We start from the raw sequence: 16,230 nt of genomic DNA on the forward strand, positions 1-16,230 counted from the left end.
GTGGGACTATCATATGTTTTTCAACAGGACAATAACTCAACACTGGTTGAGAGAATGCCAAGACTGTAAAATGCTGTCATCAAAGCAAAGGGTGGCTACTTTGAAGAATCTCAAATATAAAATATATTTTGATTTGTTTAATACTTTTTTTGGTTACTACATGATTCCATATGTGTTATTTCATATAAAGAAAACCCTTGAATGAGTAGGCGTGTCCAAACTTTAAACATGTACTGTATTTGTTGTGTGACAAATACACAACTCTTTAGATTGGCCTTTTATTGTCCCCAGCACAAGGTGCACATGTCTAATGACCATGCTGTTTAATCAGCTTCTTGATATGCCACACCTGTCTGGTTGATGGATTATCTTGGCAAAGGAGAAATACTAACTAACTGGGATGTAAACAAATCGTACACAAAATTTGAGAGAAACAGTATTTTTGTATGTATGTAAAATTCAAGGGATCTTTTATTTCAACTCATGAAACATGGAACCAACACTTCACATGTTGCATTTATATTTTTGTTCAGTATATAAACCATTATTCAACCAAGCTTAATAGGTTTACAATTTTGTTAAAGTAATTTACCTATTGTCAAAAGCACCGTTAAATGATAAAAAACATATGTTTTTTGATGTGAACCGTTTGTGAACCCGTTTTTGCCATTGAGCCTGGGCATCAGACTCCACATCTGTATTGCAGAGTTGTCAATGATGTGGTCGGTTTTCAATTGGCTTACGCTTATCACATGGTTTGTAAAGGCTGAAATATTGTGCGTTGGGATGCTATCGGAAGCTTTAACATTTGTAACAAGCATGCTATCAAACATCCGTTGTTACACCCCTGTAATTAATAAGTTAGTCATAAATGTTTCCAAAACTAAAAGCATTGTATTTGGGACAAATCATTCACTAAACCTCAACTTCATCTCGTAATGAATAATGTGGAAATTGAGCAACTGCTTGGAGTTACCCTGGATTGTAAACTGTCATGGTCAAAACATATTGATACAACAGTAGCTAAGATGGGGAGTAGTCTGTCCATAATAAAACACTGCTCTGCATTCTTAACACTATCAACAAGTCAGGTCCTACAGGCCCTGGTTTTGTCACACCTAGACTACTGTTCAGTAGTGGGGTCAGGTGCCACAAAGAGGGACTTTGGAAAATTGCAGTTGGCTCAGAACAGGGCAGCACGGCTGGCCCTTAAAAGTACACGGAGAGCTAACATTAATGACATGCATCTCAATCTCTCATGGCTCAAAGTGGAAGAGAGATTGATATCATCATTACTTGTTTTCGTAAGATGTGTTGATAAGCTGAAGGTACCGAGCTGTCTGTTTTAAAATACTAGCACACAGCTTGGACACCCATGTATACCCCACAAGACCTGCCACCAGAGGTCTCTTCACAGTCCCCAAGTCCAGAACAGACTTTGGGAGGCTCACAGTACCACATAGAGCCATGACTACATTGAACTCTATCCCACATCAGATAACTGATGCAAGCAGTAGAATCAGATTTAAAAAGCAGGTAAATATACACCTTATGGAACAGCGGGGACTGTGAAGTAACACAAACATAGGCACAGACACATGCATATACACACATGATAACATACACACTATACACAGATGTACACATGGATTTTGTGTTGTAGATATGTGGTAGTAGAGTATGGCCCTGAGTGCACACACTTAGTGTGTTGTGAATTCTGTAATGAATGTATTGTAATGTATTTAAAATTGTATAACTGCCTTAATTCTGCTGGACATCAGGAAGATTAGGTGCTGCCTTGGCAGCAGCTAATTTGGATCCATAATAAATACAAATTACAGACTGCAATTACCACCAGTTACATGTCATTATTACTGTGTAACTATGCATAATTACAATTCATTATAATTCTTGTTACAGTGTAATTGCATAAATGCACTGTAATAAGGACCCCTTAAAATGAAGTGTTACCAACATTTTATAGAAACTTTTGCATAAAGACCGTTCAGATGAAATATCAATCTACATTGTTAGATTTGTGGAAATATATCATGCAACCTGACCTTTAATGACGCTATCCTTCCTTGGTTTCCCCAATAAGTGGATTGGACTTGCCTGTAATTAACTCATTCATTAATTGATTGGATTTGTATAGGGCTTTTCCAGTGCTCAAAGCGGAAACAGCATCAATTTTGTGCCAGAATGCTCAGCACACATCAGCTAATGTTTGGGAGTTGGACCTGCCTGTGTGCTAGTGTATTAGACAGTGCAGTAGGCCTATACCCCATCAGAAGTGCTGGTGTCTGTACTATTAGTACCATAGTGGTTGAAGGGGGCCAGGTTCATCAGCAGATCGATGCAGCATTGACAGACTGGCCCAGACTGTTCCTGTGTCTGACCTTGGCCGCTGTTTCAACCAGCAACTTTTTTCTCCACTCGGATTTGTTCTGCCAACAGGGTTTTCCCTTGCATTTTATTTTCTATCTCTTTCTGTCTGCTCTCTGTTTCTCGCTCTTTGCTTTTTTCTATCTCTTTCTTTCTCTCCATCTCTCTGTCTCTGCTCTCTCTCTCGCTCTCTATTTTTCTTTATTTCTTTCTTACTTTCTGCATTTGTCTCTCTTCTCTCTCTCTTCCTCTCCCTCTCTCTTTTTCTGCTCTCTCCATCCCTGAGTCTCTCCTGGCCTCTCTGAGGGGTTGCAGAACAGTGTAGCAACCTTTTATATGTTTTTCATTTCAGCAGCCCTGCTATCTAGTCAGTCTGAATGCATATATATGCTATCATGTGGGAACTCACTCAATAACATTCTCCCATCCCCAGTGCTAGCCTGTCTGATGCTATTCTGGCCCTGAGGCCTTTGGTGTGACTACTCTGTTGAGTTATGGTGTTCACAGTGTAGAGATAGTGAATCGTTTTCAGACCTTCTATTTTGTGCAAGTGTCCTTAAGTGTCCTTAGTTGAAGAGCAATGATGCAAATACTAATTTGGCCCATTTTTTCGGCTCATGGTGTCATTTTAGTTACCAAGCCTCAGGATAGAGCTGTGCTGTTGCTCTAAAATGGCATAACTGTATGTGCTATTTGAATTCAATATTTAAACTAATCTAGTGGCATCAATTCACTCCCCCAAAAAGCCACAGGCTTTACCCCTGCATTTTCTTTCTTCTGTATCGGCTGTTACAATTCAATATTGAAATTCTAATTTAGTGCAACTGATTCACATTGGAGCGGCACGTCCCCAAATAGCTCCCTCCCCACCTCCAGCACACGCCTTTCCCTTCCCCACCTACATTCCCAGCCCACCCACACATCCAGAACACCAGGTCGGAGAGAGCTGCCCCCCTGTAATTGAACCGGCAGCTGATTCCATACAGCATACAGAGAGACACTGATACAATACCCAGGAGATGAATGGGGCAACAGCACTAAAGCCAGGTATCTATCTCTCTCTCTCTCAGTGTATCATGTGCCAGACAGGCAGCACAAGGTATAAGGACACAAGCTACCTGCTGCTGAATGAAATAATTTCATATTTTTTGACAGACAGAGAGAGGAGAGTGGGAACACAATGGGGACCTTCTGGTTGGACTGATGGAGAGAAAATAAGGGGAGGAGAGGGTTAGGAGGGGGAAAAGAGGAAGAGGGGAAGGAGAGGAGAGGGGGATGAAGAGAAGAGAGTAGCAGCCATGGTTCTTCCCTTGTCCTCTCTCCTCTTATCTTTCTTTTCTTCTAGGTCTACTATTATCTGATGTTATCTAGGTTGTGTTTTCTTATCTCTCTGATTACCGATCTGGTTTTGGAAGTACAATATTGTTGTTTATGAATTAAAACGTTTGGCTGATTTGCGTATGTACAGTGTAACAGTCTATTGCTGATGCAGAATGTGAACACGTCTTCAAGCATCGCATTGTGGTGTAAGAGGTGGCTCCAATGCTCCATCCTCTGTTCTCTGGTCAATTTGATGTGTTTCAGGCCCTCAGTGCGAGGTTGCAGAACCACAGTCCAAAACCAGGTCCAGTGGCCCAGGAGCAGGAGCTGGGATACTTCCTGGAGACGGGACTTCAGAGGGCACATGTCATCCACTTCAAAAATGGGTAAGAGAGTGAGAGCATGTGTGTGGAATAATTCTACACTGACATCCAGGCTTGTTATTAATTCATCCCTAACCCACTGTGTGTGTTGCTGCTTCCTGTCACTCTTCCCTCTCTGTCACTCTTCCCTCTCTCCAATGTCACTCTCTTCTCTCTCTCTACTGTCACTCTTCTCTCTCTACTGTCACTCTTCCCTCTCTCTACTGTCACTCTTCCCTCTCTCTACTGTCACTCTTCCCTCTCTCTACTGTCACTCTTCCCTCTCTCCACTGTCACTCTTCCCTCTCTCCACTGTCACTCTTCCCTCTCTCTACTGTCACTCTTCCCTCTCTCTACTGTCACTCTTCCCTCTCTCCACTGTCACTCTTCCCTCTCTCTACTGTCACTCTTCCCTCTCTCTACTGTCACTCTTCCCTCTCTCTACTGTCACTCTTCCCTCTCTCCACTGTCACTCTTCCCTCTCTCCACTGTCTCTCTTTCTTCCAATCCAAGGGTCCGTTTGTCTCAGGACGCATAGTAGGTATTCCTCCACTCCTCTCTGCCCTAGAATAGCACTGTGTTTGACTTACAATCCCCCCCCAGAGAAAACAATGCTCTTGTATTACCATAGAGACTCAGGTTGACTTGCAACTCAAAGCCAAGATGCCAAGCCCAGACCTGCCAACCTGCATGCATTTTGCGTACCATGCACATAATTTGAGGTGAATGTACGCAGTATGAAAAACAACCATAAAATACACAAAAATAGGCTTGTAGTTGGCACTTTGTGGTTTTTGACTCAACCGTCTGAAGTTGAAACTGAGCCAATCAGAGTACTAGGGCGAGGAGGAAATATCTCTTCACCCTCCAGCTGGATGGCAGCTCCCTACTTTGTCCATTGATACCACTGATGTGTGATGAAAAAGGGAAAATGTAAAGCTCATAACCATTCAAATTTCGTAGTTAGCTCCTTAGCTAAGGCAAGATTATGAAAAAGGTAGTTAGTTACAGCGTTTAGTCAACTAAGCGAGAACACTTTATTGCCCGCACCTGCTTTGATCTCCTCAAAGGTAGTAGGCGTGAGTGCATTGATGATGAAGGAAACATGTGCTGTGTTGCGGTAGTTCTTCAGTGTGCGTCTCTGAGTGGATGGAAACAAACATGGCAGAGAGATCTGTTCCGCTTATACTGTCGTTCACAGAAAGTTATGCTAGACTTTTAACGATTAGTAGGCCTATGTTAATTAATCAGTTCTTCATCTGCCCTCTTTATATACAGTTGAAGTCGGAAGTTTACGTACACCTTCGCCAAATACATTTAAACTCAGTTTTTCAAAACTCCTGACATTTAATCTTTGTTACAATTCCCTGTCTTAGGTCAGTTAGGATCACCACTTTATTTTAAGAATGTGAAATGTCAGAATAATAGTAGAGAGAATGATTTATTTCAGCTTCTATTTCTATTATCACATTCCCAGTGGGTCAGAAGTTTACATACACTCAATTAGTATTTGGAAGCATTGCCTTTAAATTGTTTTACATGGGTCAAACGTTTCGGGTAGCCTTCCACAAGCTTTTGGCCCATTCCTCCTGACAGAGCTGGTGTAACTGAGTCAGGTTTGTAGGCGTCCTTGCTCGCACACGCTTTTTCAGTTCTGCCCACAAATTCTCTATGGGCTTGAGGTCAGGGCTTTGTGATGGCCACTTCAATACCTTGACTTTGCTGTCCTTAAGCCATTTTGCCACAACTTTGGAAGTATGCTTGGGGTCATTGTCCATTTAGAAGACCCATTTGCAACCAAGCTTTAACTTCCTGACTGATGTCTTGAGATGTTGCTTCAATATATCCACATAATTTTCCTGTCTCATGATGCCATCTATTTTGTGAAGTGCACCAGTCCCTTCTGCAGCAAAGCACCCGCACAACATGATGCTGCCACCCCAGTGCTTCAAGGTTGGGATGGTGTTCTTCGGCTTGCAAGCCTCCCCCTTTTCCTCCAAACATAACAATAGTCATTATGGCCAAACAGTTCTATTTTTGTTTAATCAGACCAGAGGACATTTCTCCATGTGCAGTTGCAAACCGTAGTCTGGCTTTTTTACGGCGGTTTTGGAGCAGTGGCTTCTTCCTTGCTGAGCAGCCTTTCAGGTTATGTTGATATAGGACTTGTTTTACTGTGGATATAGATACTTTTGTACCTGTTTCCTACAGCATCTTCACAAGGTCCTTTGCTGTTGTTCTGGGATTGATTTGCACTTTTCGCACCAAAGTACATTCATCTCTAGGAGACAGAACGCGTCTCATTCCTGGGCGGTATGACGGCTGCGTGGTACCATGGTGTTTATACTTGCATACTATTGTTTGTACAGATGAACGTTTCGAAATTGCTCCCAAGGATGAACCAGACTTGTGGAGGTCTACAAATTTTATGTCTGATTTCTTTTGATTGAAGGTAGGCCTTGAATGTAGGCCTTGAAATACATCCACAGGTATACCTCCAATTGACTCAAATGATGTCAATTAGCCTATCAGAAGCTTCTAAAGCCATGACATAATTTTCTGGAATTTTCCAAGCTGTTTAAAGGGACAGTCAACTTAGTGTATGTAAACTTCCAACCCACTGGAATTGTGATACAGTCAATTATAAGTGAAATAATCTGTCTGTAAACAATTGTTGGAAAAATTACTTGTGTCATGCACAAAGTAGATGTCCTAAGCAACTTGCCAAAACTATAGTTTGTTAACAAGAAATTTGTGGAGTGGTTGAAAAACGAGTTTTAATGACTCCAACCTAAGTGTATGTAAACTTCCAACTTCAACTGTACCTGTATGTCATTAGTAGGCTACTAATGATGTGATAGTCAGTTCCTCAGTTACATTTATTTCTAGGGCCTCCCGAGTGGTGCAGAGGTCTAAGGCACTGCATCGCAGTGTTGCGGCATCACTAGAGCCTGGTGTTTGATCCCAGGCTGTGTCACTATCGTTCGTGACCGGGAGTCCCATAGGGTGGCGCACAATTGGCTGAGTGTCGTCCGCGTTAAGAGAGGGTTTGGCCGGGGGGGCTTAACTTGGCTCATCGCGGGCTGGGCGCCCGCAGGCTGACTTCGGTCGTCAGTTGAACGGTGTTTCCTCCGACACGTTGGTGCAGCTAGTTTCTGGGTAAAGCGAGCGGGTGTTAAGAAGTGCGGCTTGGTGGGTCATGTTTCGGAGGATGCATGACTCGACCTTCACCTTCCGAGCCCGTTGAAGAGTTCGTAATCATAAAGATCGTAATCATAAAATTGGGGAGAAAAAGGGGAGAAACATTACAACAACAAAACATTCTAGTTTGCTACTGAAGAACAGCCAAGTACCCATATTATTAACAGTCAATAGTTACCATTCTTACCATTCCTACGGAGGCAGTCTTCTGCCAAAATCATTATAAAGTGAATTTTCCTATGATTTGAGCAGTATGGATGTCGCAAGTGTGCCATCAGTGGTACTCTACTTCAAGGTTGGCAGGTCTGCAAGCCTCAAGCCTTCCAGTGGAAAAGTGATTGGACTCAGCAGGCCCAATGGCTTGAATTGGAGACGGTGTGGGATGAATTCCTATATCCATAGCTGCTGTGCTTTGATCTAGTTAGCCATATTGTGATACCTGCCGGCTAGCTCCCCTGTAGGTTACAGCAGTAGTGTGTGTGAGTAGCTAGTTATGGGTGTTGATATGGAGGTTATGCTCCCTAAGCTCCTGGTAGGGGTGTGGTGGTAAAACTCTGTCGGAGTGTGCATGTGATTTTGTGTGCATGTGTGTGCCAGTGTGTGTGCTGGCTGTGTTTCAGTCAGACCTGAAGATGGATGATAGCCTCCTATCTCCTTAGCCCCACCCCCATACTGACATTATGATTATCCCAGCATGCTTAGAGCTCATCTCACAACCACACCATTTGGGATGCACATCGCTGACAGGATTAGGGCTCACAGGAATGTTAACAGACACAGCTGTAGCAGCCACATGGCTTCTCTAACGTTCACAGTACACATCTATGTGACACGCTTCAAAAAAACAACTCTCAAAGCTCCTTTTGCTATTGCCCATAAATGCATTCTTCATCTCTCATTGAAGTTATACTGAATTGATAGTGTCTTGATCAAATACATCCTCCTCAAGTACCCCTTTGTGCTGTCTGGCTCTCCTGGGGGGAACCATCCATACCACAGTCTGCCTGGGAAGCACTGGTTGTGTCCCAAATGGCAACCTATTCCCATAGGGCTCTGGTCTAAAGTAGTGCACGATATGGAATAGGGACATACCCACTGTATAGGGCAAGGTGGATTTTTCACATGGAAAATGGAGGAAACCACTTAAAAACCAGAGAGGAGAAGAGTTAAAGAGAGGAGGCTGCCACTACTGCTGCTGCTGAAGATAATAGTTCATAGATGATGCAACACAGTGTCTCTTTCATGTCAACCTGCACCCAGCCTCCCTCCCTACCTCCACACGTCTCTCTATCTCTCTAATAACACACTTCAGTGTGTGTGAGACACACACACTGGTATAGTGGTGCAAATACATTAATAAAAAACACACTACATACAAATCACGCACACACACAGCATTTCCAGTGGGAAGGTGCTTTTTCTATCCTCGAGAATGCCAATGCTAAAAATGACACGGCTTCAGTAAATAGCCAGCTGCATACATGGCTAATGTGTAAGCTATGAGTAGCGGTAATTATCTGTCGTTAAGGGTGTCTGCTAAACTCATGAGTAATGCAGCAGTGTGCCTGCCTGTGAATCTCGTGTTGCTCTCTCTGCACATAGATATTTAAAGTTGAGCATTGCGATAAAAACATCTGCCAGCATTCTTTTTGTATAATTATTTTCCCCCTTTGTAAAGTGGTCAATCATGGTTGCAGTGAATTAGGAGGAGGCCTTTGGTACTGAGCAGGAAATGGATATTACAAAAAAAACAGCAGGACCAAGGCAATTCTTCATAATATGTTTTTATTGAAGTGGCTTGTTAAATAGAGCAGAGGAAAATGCTTGGTTGGATAAGGGATGTCTAGTGTACACACTAACTGGATCGATGCAAGGAGTGCATCCAAAATAGTACCCTATTCCCTACTGTTATAGAGTGCACTACTTTAGACCAAACACTTATGGGCCCTGGTCAAAGGTAGTGCACTACATAGGGAATAGGTTGCCATTTGGGATGCATGGTCTGTGCTTCCTCTAGCTGTTAGGCATCTGAAAAACCAGGTCACTTCTCATTAGCAAATCAAGTCTTAGAATGCTGCCTGCTGCAGTCTTAGATTTACTGTAGCCCTGCCAACACACAAACACACACACAGATTCCTTACTGTCAGTGCTGTATCGGTTTGAGCTGATTTATGAAAATGAGGCCTAACAGCAAATATGTATTAAGTCTTTGATGAATCCCTCATTTGCAAACGGATACGCACCACCTCGTTATACACATAGACACACAGACATGCAGACAGACAAAGACAGACGGATGGACACAGGGGGGAGAGGAGCAGGCCGCTCACTTGTTTGGTGTTACCGGGCAGTTTAGCACGCTGAGCTGAACCCTAGTTAACATTTCTCCAAAGTTACAGTGTGACGCATCGATAGCATAACAAATGCTCACACACTTATGAGATACTTTCTTGCATTAAGCACATAAACACATGCAGTCAGAGAAGGCGTGTGGTTAGTTCGTTCAGTGGGAGAGTGTTAGCTGAGTAGGTGTGGGAACATTGCAGTGTGTCTGATCCATAGAGAAGTGTTGAGCTAGGGTATTGACACCTCCTATCAACTGACAACCTTACACACAAATGACCATACCAGCTCTGACACACACACACACACACACACACACACACACACACACACACACACACACACACACACACACACACACACACACACACACACACTGATATGCACATATTAACCATTATTTATAGGAAATATCTATATATTTTATTGCTTGTTTATACAGGTTCATAATTATGAGAACAGAGATTTTCTCAGATAATATATTTTCAGCATCGATTTTATAAGGCTTGGTTTTAGTCAGTATGTGGTAGGGGTACAAAATGTATCCACTATCTACCACTCTATATAAAATGTATCCACTCTATATAAAATGTATCCACTATATATAAAATGTATCCACTATATAAAATGTATCCACTATCCTCCACTATATATAAAATGTATCCACTATACTCCACTATATATAACATGTATCCACTATATATAAAATGTATCCACTATCCTCCACTATATATAAAATGTATCCACTATCCTCCACTATATATAAAATGTATCCACTATATATAAAATGTATCCACTATCCTCCACTATATATAAAATGTATCCACGATTCACCACTCTATATAAAATGTATCCACTATATATAAAATGTATCCACTATCCTCCACTATATATAATATGTATCCACGATTCACCACTCTATATAAAATGTATCCACTATATAAACTCCTTTTTTCAGGATAATTTGTAAACATACACCTGTGGAACGGTCGCTAAGTCACTAACAGTTTACAGACGGTAGGCAATTAAGGTCACAGTTATGAAAACCTAGGACGCTATAATGAGGCCTTTCTACTGACTCTGAAAAACACCAAAAGACAGATGCCCAGGGTCCCTGCTCATCTGCGTGAACGTGCCTTAGGCATGCTGCAAGGAGGCACAAGGACTGCAGATGTGGCCAGGACAATAAATTACAATGTCCGTACTGTGAGACGCCTAGGACAGCGTTACAGGGAGACAGGACAGACAGCTGATCATCCTCGCAGTGGCAGTGCACAGGATCGGTACATCCGAACATCACATCTGCGGGACAGGTACAGGATGGCATACAACAACTGCCCGAGTTACACCAGGAATGCACAATCCCTCCATCAGTGCTCAGACGTTGCCTATGGGCACAAACCCACCGTCGCTGGACCAGACAGGACTGGCAAAAAATGCTCTTCACTGACGAGTCGCAGTTTTGTCTCACCAGAAGTGATGGTCGGATTCACGTTTATCGTCGAAGGAATGAGCGTTACACCGAGGCCTGTACTCTGGAGCGGGATCGATTTGGAGGTGGAGGATCCGCCATGGTCTTTGGCGGTGTGGCACAGCATCATCGGACTGAGCTTGTTCATTGCAGGCAATCTCAACGCTGTGCGTTACAGGGAATACATCCTCCTCCATCATGTGGTACCTGCAGGCTCATCCTGACATGACTCTCCAGCATGACATTGACACCAGCCATACTGCTCGTTCTGTGCGTGATTTCCTGCAAGACAGGAATGTCAGTGTTCTGCCATGGCCAGCGAAGAGCCCGGATCTCAATCCCATTGAGCACGTCTAGGACCTGTTGGTTCGGAGGGTGAGGGCTAGGGCCATTCCCCACAGAAATGTCTGGGAACTTGCAGGTGCCTTGGTGGAAGAGTGGGGTAACATCTCACAGCAAGAACTGGTACATCTGGTGCAGTCCATGAGGAGGAGATGCACTGCAGTACTTAATGCAGCTGGTGGCCACACCTGATACTGACTGTTACTTTTGATTTTGACCCCCGCTTTGTTCAGGGACACATTTTTTAATTTATGTTACTCACATGTCTGTGGAACTTGTTCAGTTTATGTCTCAGTTGTTGAATCTTGTTATGTTCATACAAATATTTACACATGTTAAGTTTGCTGAAAATTAACTCAGTTGACAGTGAGAGGACGTTTATTTTTTTGCTGAGTATAATATGTATCCACTATCCACCACTCTATATAAATTGTGTCAACTATATATAAATATGTATCCACTATCCACCGCTCTATATAAAATGTATCCACTATATATAATATGTATCAACTATATATAATATGTATCCATTATCCACCACTCTATATAAAATGTATTTATATTATTATTTATTTATTTGTTTGTCACGTTCGTCGTATGGAAGAGACCAAGGCGCAGCGTAATGTGAATACATGATACTTTAAAAAAAGATGGACACTAAACAAACTATACAAAATAAGGAAATGAACGTGAAGCTATGATACAAAAGTGCAAACACAGGCAACTAGACATAGACAATAACCCACGAAATAGCCAAAGAAGATGGCCGCCTAAATATGGTTCCCAATCAGAGACAACGATAAACAGCTGCCTCTAATTGAGAACCGATCTAGGCAAACATAGACTTACATAAACCTAGATAGTACAAAAACACATACTTCACCCATGCCACACCCTGACCTAACCAAAACAATAAAGAAAACAAAGAATACTAAGGTCAGGGCGTGACATTATTATTTTTTTTTTTCACCTTTATTTAACCAGGTAGGCAAGTTGAGAAGTTCTCATTTACAACTTTGACCTGGCCAAGATAAAGCAAAGCAGTGTGACACAAACAACAACACAGAGTTACACATGGAATAAACAACTGTACAGTCAATAACACAATAGAAAAAATCTATATACAGTGTGTGCAAATGAGGTAAGATTAGGGAGGTAAGGCAATAAATAGGCCTTAGTGGTGAAGTAAATACAATTTAGCAAATTAAACACTGGAATGATAGATGTGCAGAATATAGATGTGCAGAATATGAATGTGCAAGTAGAGATACTCGGGTACAAAGGAGCATAAAATAACAATATGGGGATGAGGTAGTTGGATGGGCTATTTACAGATGGGCTATGTACAGGTGCAGTGATATGTGAGCTGCTCTGACAGCTGATGCTTAAAGTTAGTGAAGGAGATATGAGTCTCCAGCTTCAGTGATTTTTGCAATTCGTTACAATCATTGGCAGCAGAGAACTGGAAGGAAAGGCGGCCAATCGGAATAGGCTTTGGGGGTGACCAGTGACATATACCTGCTGGAGCACGTGCTACGGGTGGGTGCTGCTATGGTGACCAGTGAGCCGAGATAAGGCGGGGCTTTACCTAGCAAAGACTTATAGATGACCTGGAGCCAGTGGGTTTGGCGACAAATATGATACGAGGGCCAGCCAACGAGAGCATACAGGTTGCAGTGGTGGGTAGTATATGGGGCTTTGGTGACAAAACGGATGGCACTAAGATAGACTGCATCCAATTTGTTGAGTGGAGTGTTGGAGGCTATTTTGTCAATGACATCGCTGAAGTTAAGTATCGATAGGATAGTCAGTTTTACGAGGGTATGTTTGGCAGCATGAGTGAAGGATACTTTGTTGCGAAATAGGAAGCCGATTCTAGATTTAATTCTGTATTGGAGATGCTTAATGTGAGTCTGGAAGGAGAATTTACAGTCTAACCAGACACGTAGGTATTTGTAATCGTCCACGTATTCTAAGTCAGAACTGTCAAGAGTAGTCCTACTGGATGGGCGGGCAGGTGCGGGCAGCGATCGGTTGAAGAGCATGCATTTAGTTTTACTTGCATTTAAGAGCAGTTGGAGGCCACGGAAGGAGAGTTGTATGGCTTTGCAGCTCATCTGGAGGTTAGTTAACACAGTGTCCAAAGAACGGCCAGAAGTATTCAGAAATCCACTATATATAAAATGTATCCTCTTTTTATATATAGTTACTTATATATAGTTATAATTAATTACTTCCAAGATGGTGTAGCAGTCAGACGTCTTTGTCCTGTCTTTCCCTTGTATATCTTTTTCTTCACATATCTTTTTAAAATATTTAAATCAAATAAAACCTCAACGCCTCACCCAATGCGACGTGGATCTGCTTTTTTCTAAAGTATTTCTATTTACTTCGGATCTGGAATCCCTCAACTTAAGCTAGCCAGCTAACTACCTACCAGCTATCAGTCAGCAAACCATTGCTAGCGGTCATCAGCTAAACTTTAGCTCGGAAAGCTCTCGCCAGTTCGAACAACGTGACTCAAACCAGAGCATAACGGACCTATTTCTCTCCATATCCCCGGATTCCTACCTCAAACTCTGAACATTTTCATCTGGATCTTCGCAACTAGCTAACCGCAATCCCGGGTGACCACTCCTGGCTAGCGTTTCCATCCCGGAGCAAGCACCAATTAGCCTGAAGCTATATATAGTGGATTTCAGGGCTGCTATGCTACCACCGAAACCCACTCCTGGTCTACAATATCCGGACCCCTTCTACTGCAGGTACGGGGCACTGAACCCCGCCGATCCTCTACGACTGGAATACCGACATAATCTGCCCGAGGATTCCAACAGGCCCCTCAGGCGTGATGCCCACTGAAGGCCCATTCTGCTAACCTGCTAGGCCTGCTAGCAACCTAGAGCTACTTGGAACCCCACTAATCCACGACTGGTCTATCGACGTCACCGCACGAAGAGGCAAAAACAGACTTACCTGCATCGCAACGTCCCCCAAAGGCTAACTTGCTAGCCCTGGTCTGCTAACTGCTAGCTTGTTTAGCCCCGGCCTACTAACTGTTAGCGTGTTAGCATCGGCCTGCTAACTGTCTGAATCGCCGTGTCCCTAGTCAGCCCAACCACTCACTGGACCCATATGTTCACTTGGCTACACATGCCTCTCTCTAATATCAATTTGCCTCATCCATTACCGTCCTGGTTAGTGATTATTGTCTTATTTCACTCTAGAGCCTCTAGCCCTGCTCAATAAGCCTTAACCAACCATGTTGTTCCACCTTCTACATATGCGATGACATCACCTGGTTTAAACGTCTCTAGAGACTATGTCTCTCTCATCATTACTCAATGCCTAGGTTTACCTCCAATGTACTCACATCCTACCTTACCTTTGTCTGTACACTATGACTTGAATCTATGCTATCGTGCCCAGAAACCTGCTCATTTTACACTCTGCTCCGAACGTGCTAGACGGCCAGTTCGTATAGCATTTAGCCTTACCCTTATCCTACTTCCCCTCTATTCCTCTGGTGATGTAGAGGTTAATCCAGGTCCTGCAGTGCCTAGCTCCACTCCCACTCCCCAGGTGCTCTCATTTGTTGACTTCTGTAACCGTAAAAGCCTTGGTTTCATGCATGTTAACATTAGAAGCCTACTCCCTAAGTTTGTTTTACTTACTGCTTTAGCACACTCAGCCAACCCGGATGTCTTAGCCGTGTCTGAATCCTGGCTCAGGAAAACCACCAAAACCCTGAAATCTCCATCACTAACTATAACATTTTCCGCCAAGATAGAACTGCCAAAGGGGGTGGTGTTGCAATTTACTGCAAAGATAGCCTGCAGAGTTGTGTATTACTAACCAAGTCTATACCCAAACAATTAGAGCTTCTACTTCTAAAAACTCACCTTTCCAGAAACAAGTCTTTCACTGTTGCCACTTGCTATAGACCTCCCTCTGCCCCCAGGTGTGCCCTCGATACCATATGTGAATTGATTGCCCCCCATTTATCTTCTGAGCTCGTGCTACTAGGTGACCTAAACTGGGACATGCTTAACACCCCGGCCATCCTACAATCCAAGCTTGATGCCCTCAATCTCACACAAATTATCAATGAACATACCAGGTACAACTCCAAATCCATGAACACGGGCACCCTCATAGATGTCATCCTAACTAACTCGCCTTCCAAATACTATATACTATATATTTTCAATCAAGATCTCAGCAATCACTGCCTCATTGCCTGCATCCGTAATGGGTCTGCGACCAAACGACCACCACTCATCACTGTCAAACGCTCCCTAAAACACTTCTGCGAGCAGGCCTTTCTAATCGACCTTGCCGGGGTATCCTGGAATGACATTGATCTCATCCCGTCAGTAGATGATGCCTGGCTATTCTTTAAAAGTGCCTTCCTCACCATCTTAAATAAGCATGCCCCATTCAAAAAATGTAGAACTAGGAACAGATATAGTCCTTGGTTCACTCCAGACATGACTGCCCTTGACCAGCACAAAAACATCCTGTGGCATTCTGCATTAGCATCGAATAGCCCCTGTGATATGCAACTTTTCAGGGAAGTTAGGAACAAATATACACAGGCAGTTAGGAACGCTAAGGCTAGCTAAGGCTAGCATCCTGTAGTACTAAGTAAAAAATGTTCTGGAACAGTGTAAAGTCCATGGAGAATAAGAGCACCTCCTCCCAGCTGCCCACTGCTCTGAGGCTAGGAAACACTGTCACCACCAATAAATCCACTATAATTGAGAATTTCAATAAGCATTTCTCTACGGCTGGCCATGCTTTCCA

The 16,230-nt window shown here is 43.0% G+C and overlaps 1 protein-coding gene across 1 annotated transcript in view; it reads left to right on the plus strand.

Moving 5' to 3' along the window:
* Positions 1–16,230, plus strand: part of LOC112256798 (tetratricopeptide repeat protein 7B) — a 122,148-nt gene that overhangs the window by 9,629 nt on the left and 96,289 nt on the right. Inside the window, exon 5 of the mRNA XM_042325330.1 lies at positions 3,970–4,091. Coding sequence (XP_042181264.1) covers positions 3,970–4,091 — 122 coding nt within the window. The remainder of the gene's footprint in view (positions 1–3,969; positions 4,092–16,230) is intronic.

This window comes from Oncorhynchus tshawytscha, linkage group LG08 (genome assembly GCF_018296145.1).
Source record: "Oncorhynchus tshawytscha isolate Ot180627B linkage group LG08, Otsh_v2.0, whole genome shotgun sequence".
NCBI lineage: Eukaryota > Metazoa > Chordata > Actinopteri > Salmoniformes > Salmonidae > Oncorhynchus > Oncorhynchus tshawytscha.